The 6,713-nt window shown below is 34.5% G+C and overlaps 1 protein-coding gene across 3 annotated transcripts; it reads left to right on the top strand.

Annotated features, from left to right (window-relative positions):
* The first annotated feature begins 459 nt into the window (after nt 1-459).
* LOC310940139 (receptor activity-modifying protein 3-like) lies at nt 460-5,809 on the top strand. Of its 3 annotated transcripts, none has more exons than XR_014593064.1 (6): nt 460-516; nt 760-840; nt 1,662-1,748; nt 3,080-3,233; nt 5,011-5,534; nt 5,611-5,809. XR_014593064.1 is itself a non-coding variant. In XM_083905072.1 (5 exons), exons 1-5 carry the CDS (start codon nt 480-482, stop codon nt 5,255-5,257), a joined length of 606 nt encoding a protein of 201 aa, XP_083761198.1. In that variant the 5' UTR covers nt 460-479; the 3' UTR covers nt 5,258-5,809. The 3 variants fall into 3 exon arrangements, 1 of the variants encoding a protein (XP_083761198.1); XR_014593065.1 differs by having other exon boundaries at nt 5,020-5,534; XM_083905072.1 differs by having other exon boundaries at nt 5,011-5,809.
* Nucleotides 5,810-6,713: the final 904 nt, after the last annotated feature.

Here is a 6,713-nt window from a genome sequence, read left to right on the forward strand (position 1 = left end):
AAAAAATCTAGTTAAAATTCTTAATTAAAATTAAAATTAAAATTGCAAAATTTACTTAAAATTGCAAAATTTACTTATAATTCCAAATTCTACTTAAAGTTCCAAATTCTACTTAAAGTTCTAAAATCTACTTAAAGTTCCAAATTCTACTTAAAGTTCCAAATTCTACTTAAAGTTCCAAAATGTACTCATAATTCAAAAATGTAGTTAAGGTTCCAAATTCAATTTATAATTCTAAATTCCACATAAAGTTCCAAAATCTACTTAAAGTTCTAAATTCGACTTAAAGTTCAAAAATGTGCTTATAATTCCAAAATATACGTAAAGTTCCTTAAAATATGACTTAAATGAACGTCGTTTACAAAGTTTAAAGAAAAACAATGAAATGAAAATAAAGGCAGGAAAAAGGGGGCGGAGCCTGTGTGTCTCTGTCTGTCCATCAGTCTCTGTGGTCAAAGCTCGTCCTGACGTCCGTCACCATGATCGTCGCTCTGCTCCTCATGTTTCTTATCGCAGGTAAGTTTCATTCTTTTTATTTCTCAAACTTGACTTTTCGTTACTTTATTTCTTTTTAAAATCGTTGTCGTTTCGTTTTCTTCTTCAGGAATTTCCTGTTGTTTTTTTTCTCCCCTCTTTGGTTTCCTGAAGGTTTCCTGAAGGTTTCCATGTCGGTCCATTGTTCTCACAGAGACAGACTGATAAAGGAAAAGTGGAATAAAAACCTCCTGATGTTTGAGATGTAAAACTCTGTTTCCACAGGTTTGGAAGAATCACAACAAACAAACACCACAGATTTGACTCAAGAGACGACGAATCAAACGTCCACTGTGTCAACAAACGGTGAGAAACTTTACACTATATTCAAAAATAACTTTCAATCAACAACCAACCATTCAAAATTCCTCTTATAATTCCAAAATTCTACTTCAATTTCCACATTCTACTTATAATTCCAAAATCTACTTATAATTTTCGAAAATTCTACTTATAATTCCAAAATCTACTTATAATTTTCGAAAATTCTACTTATAATTCCAAAATCTACTTAAAGTTCCAAATTCTATTTATAATTCGAAAATTCTACTTATAATTTAGAAATTCTACTTATAATTCCAAAATCTACTTATAATTCCAAAAACTACTTATAATTCCGAAATTCTACTTATAATTTCGAAAATCTATTTATAATTCCAAAAACTACTTATCATTCTGAAACTCTACTTATAATTTCAAAAATAAATTCAACTTATAATTCCAAAATGTACTTATAATTCCAAAAACTACTTATTATTCTGAAATTCTACTTAAAATTCCAAAATTCTACTTATAATTTCGGAAATCTATTTATATTTCCAAATACTACTTATAATTCTGAAATTCTACTTATAATTTCAAAATCTGCTCATAATTCCAAATTCTACTTAAAGTTCCTACATTTACTCGTAATTCCAAAATCGTGAAAACCTGTTAATCTCCTAAATGTATCCGACATAATCCCAGTAAAATATGAATCAAATAAATTGATTTAGAAAAGTTTCCTAAAGTTATTGAAACAATTTTTTTCGCCTGTTGTAGAGAAATCAAATCAAATCACATCAAAAACTGTTTGTTTGTTTGATTCTTTCACTTTAAAGTTGTTGTTGTTGTTGTTGTTGTTGCAGCATCAAATGTGACGCTGAGTCTGGAGAAGAGTCTGATGGAGGCGGAGCTTCAGGACAACGACACACATGTTATCACAGAGGACGAAGGTGACGTTTTCTTCATCCTCATCCTCATCTTCATCTTCATCAGGAACAGGAAACTCTTCTTATCCGTGGATCTGTTTCCTGTTTCCTGTCGCCGTGACGACAACTCTCTCTCTGTCTGAGGCAGAAACTCTCTTTTCTTTGTGCTTTAATGTTTGATTTCACCTCATTTTGGACAAAGTTCATCTGACGCGTTCACGTCGCTGAGATGCCCCCAAATCTGTAATCTGGATCAGATTAAACAGGAAATTTACTCTAATCTGATCATGTTCACGCAGAAGTTATTATAATTAACCACAACTAACAAAAACTAATGAAAACTAACCAGAATTAATTTAAACTAAAGTTCAAAGAACATTTTCATTCACTGCAATAAAAACTAAAAACTAGAATTTAAATAAAAACAGAATCAATCTAATTAAAAATCTATTATATTATAATCTTAAATTTGACCAAATTTAATGTCAAGTGATGTAATTTTTTGTAAAAACTTGAACTCGTTTGACGTTAGAGTTAAATTGTTGCCAAATCCATAATCTGATCTGGATTAACAGAGTTCTGACAGATATGATTTTCGTCATTCTTTCCTCAAATTGAATGGGAACAAAATCAAACTGTAGCCAAATCCGTAATCTGAGTAAATCCTGAATGAAACTTAGTACGATGGTGTAGAGAGTCTGACCCTCCACACAGATATCAAAATCCGTTCAAATCCGATGATTTTTGACCGAGATATGATTCTTTGTTTTTACAGTTTTGCCCATTTATAAGAGATAGGGATTTTTTTTGTTGTTGCAAAATGATATCATTTTGTGACGTCATCAGTGGGCGGATTCTTACCAAGATTTAATGAGTGATCACAAAAAATCAACCTGATCTGTTCGCTGAGATATTCACCTCTGAACATGTTCAATGGGAATTCACCAGTTTACATTCAAATTTCTGCCTAATCTGTAATCTCTGTAATCCGATCCAGATAAAATTTAGTCTGATGATAGATTGCGGGATCCTGCACACGCATACCAAATTATGTTTAAATCCAATGATTTTTGACAGAGATATTACAAGTTATTTTTACAGTTTTGCCCATTTGAAGACAATGGGATTATTTGAGAATGTAATCTTGTTTTGTGACGTCATCAGTGGGCGGAGTCTCACCAAAATTGAACGGGAGCACACTTGGGCGATCACCGACCCGTCACCAAAAAATCAGAATGATCGTTGAAAAAAGAAAAAAAACTGCAGACAGGAAGTGGCTAACAGGAGGACAATCGTTCAAAAATCAGGCCACGCCCCTTTGTGATGTTGATGTTTTGTTTCCTGTTCACTCGCAGACGCCTTCATGGGGCAGGACAAGGTTTTAACGGAAGGAGGTTGTCACCACGAGCTGCTGAAGCTCTACATGCACGATCTCTGCGGAGAAATCTTTCACAGTCAGATGTTAGCGCTGGGCTCAGAGAACTGGTGTCACCTGGACAGCGTCACCAGGTAAGAAGTCCCCCCGCTACTTCCTGTGTGCTAATCTCTTCATTTCAACAACATCTAAAAAATACACCCCACAATTCTACCTTTATTGGTTACATTTGCACTTTTATATATATATATATAAGAAAAGTCTTATATATATATATATATATATATATATATATATATATATATATACATATATATATATATGACAAATATTTTATATATAAATATATAAGAAAAATATTTTATATATATATATATATTTATGAAAAATATTTTATATATATATATATATATATATAAGAAAAAAAAATTATATATAAGAAAAATATTTTATATATATATAAGAAAAATATTTTAATTATATATATGAAAATTATTTTATATATATATATATAAGAAAAATATTTTTATATATATATATATAAGAAATATTGTTAATCTGGTTAATCTGATTCGAGCTAGAGTTTAGTAATCTAAGCAGCAAATAATTTGATATTAGAGAAATATTTCAAAATAAAGATAAACAATAGAGATTTTAAGTAAATTAAGTTAGAAAATTAGTTTTTCAAATTTTTCAGAAATAAATTGCGGTGAGATTGATATTTAAAAACCTCCTGGGCAGTTCCCACTTCCACCAGCAGGTGAAACATGAGTTTTTCCTTTTATTGATTTAGTGGCATCTAGTGGTGAAACTGCATATTACGACAAACTGAACGCACCTCCCCTAATGTTGAGGGAATAGAAAAACCTGCAGTTACACAAAATGAAAACTAAATAAAGCCATTCATTAAATGTTTTTTAAATTATTATTTATTAACCGGGCAATTTTTATTTTTTATTTTTACAAATTACACATTTAATTTTTTTGGATGACCTGTTTCATATTGACATCTAAAATACAGTTCATAATTGGATATTTGCCATTTTAAATCTAAAAATAAATATTTTTGAAATTACGCTTTTACAAATTAGATTTTTTTTTCTCCCCAGACACGTGAGAAATGTCAAAGTCACAAAAACTAAAAACTTTTTTTTATCAAAAAGTAGATTTATTTCATTACTTAAATTTAAATTTGATGACTCGTTTTCATGTATTTAACATAAATTTTACTCAAAATCTGAAATACATTATATAGATGGATTTTTGCCATTTTGAAACAAATTTAAAAGTTGAATTTTGAATTGTTTTTGACAAGTTTCATATTTAAATTCTCCATCATTTTTGATTTTGTTTTGTACTATTAGTTAACGTTAAGAAAATCACCTCAAATGTATCGTCCATTATTGGTTTGCCCTGATTTTTGATGGATTTTCTAATGAAAATACAATAGTTTTTGAGGTCTTTTAAAAAAAAGTTGAGTGAGCGTTCATCATCATCATCATCATCATCTTCGTCCAGGTTCACATAAGCCCCGCCCCCTCCCGCCCATAGCCCCCGCCCACGTCTGTGCTGTGTTTACGTTCAAAGAGGAAGTCGCTAAAACCACAGCGTTCTCACACTCACAGATGTTTCACAACTGAAGAGTTTCGATCCACTTTCTCACTGTCGTTAGCTCTGGTAACAGCGGAATCTGTTAGCTCAAATTACCACCAACCGTGAGCTAGCTTAGCTTAGCTTAGCTTGTGGTTAAACATGTTGCTACTTACCGAGGCTGCTGTTAGCGTCACAGTTAAGAAGCTAAATCATCCCAGAGACACTGAAGACAGTCCGGTCCGGTCCAGACGAGGTCACCGCGTTTTCAGGAACAGTAGTTTAACGTTATGTATTGTGGCTCCTCCCCCTTTGTTGCAGCGCGTACAGCAATGTGACGGCGTGCGTGGAGAAGCTATGCGGCTTCGTCTCGTGCTTCTATCCCAACACGGACACGCAGGACTTCTTCCTCTCCGTCCACGCGTTCTACTTCGGCGACTGCGACAAAGACGAGCTAACGTTTGAGGAGGCGCCTCATTGGCTGGTGATGGTGCTCACCCTCATCCCCGTTAGCCTCATCCCCATCCTCGTCAACCTGGTGGTGTGGAAGAGTAAAGTCCAGGAGTGAGACCCAAAACCTGGACCTGGACCTGGACCTGGACCTGTAAATAAAACAACAATAAATCAAAGTTAAAAAAAACCTGTTTCTATACGAGTTTAAAATGTTTATTGGAGATCATCACACTCATGTCTGTCTGCTAATGCTCAAACTACAAACAACGGTTAGTTAGCTTAGCATCAAGACTGGGAACAGAGGGGAAACAGCTAGTGCTTTTACAATTACAACTAGAAGTTGGTTAGCTTAGCATAAAGACTGGAAACAGCTAGTGCTATTAAAACAAGAAGTTGGTTAGCTTATCTTAGCATCAAGACTGGGAACAGAGGGGAAACAGCTAGTGCTATTACAATTACATCGAGAAGTTGGTTAGCTTAGCATAAAGACTGGAAACAGCTAGTGCTATTAAAACTAGAAGTTGGTTAGCTTAGCTTAGTATCAAGACAGGAAACAGCTAGTGCAATTAAAATTAAAACTAGAAGTTGGTTAGCTTAGCTGAGTAGGAGGAGCTACATTAGCACAAAGAGCCACGAACACAGTCTCTGTATGCGCGCACACACACATGCACACACACACACATTCATTTAGCATGTTTAGTTAAAGTCAAAGAACAAAAGTTCAAAAGTATAAAATAATTGACAGAAATTAAATTAAAGTACAAAAAAATGGACCAAAATGTCTTCTCTTTTTTTTGTTTTACAAAAATGTAAAAGTACAAACTCATTTTAAAGTACAAGAAATTTCTATGTTGCACTGAAAATTATCATTTGGAAGTGTTTGTAAATTCAGCCTAGTTTTTACTCTCACCTGTGGGGGGCGCTACTGAGCCACACATGAAGACGCTCCAGGAGGACACAGGAGGACACTTCCTGGAGGACACAGGAAGACACTCCTGGAGAACACAGGAGGACACAGGAGGACACAGGAGGACACTTCCTGGAGGACACTTCCTGGAGGACACTTCCTGGAGGACACAGGAAGACGCTCCTGAAAGACACAGGAGGACACTTCCTGGAGGACACAGGAGGACACAGGAAGACGCTCCTGGGGGACAAAAGAGGACACAGGAAGACGCTCCTGAAAGACACAGGAGGACACTTCCTGGAGGACACAGGAAGACGCTCCTGAAGGACACATGAAGACGCTCATGGAGGACAAAAGAGGACACTTCCTGGAGGACATGAGCTCAGTCAGAATGAGAGGAAAAGCCTCTTGTAGTCGTTGTATCGTCTGCATACAGAGTGACTCTGAGCTCATTTCCTCATTGTTCTCAGTGTCTGATGTTGTTTTTTTACACCTTTTCTCTTCTTTTCTTTTCTTCTCGTCCGTCTCATGTGGAGAAGACGCTGGTTTCACTGTTTCCCTTTTTTTTATTTTCAGGTGATTTAAGAAATAAATAAAAAGACCTAAAAATATACGTTAAAGACACATAAAAATGACTCATTCTTATAATTTACTGTTTATCTGC

The sequence above is a fragment of the Microchirus variegatus genome (genome assembly GCF_963457635.1).
Source record: "Microchirus variegatus genome assembly, chromosome: 18".
In the NCBI taxonomy this organism is placed as follows: Eukaryota; Metazoa; Chordata; class Actinopteri; order Pleuronectiformes; family Soleidae; genus Microchirus; species Microchirus variegatus.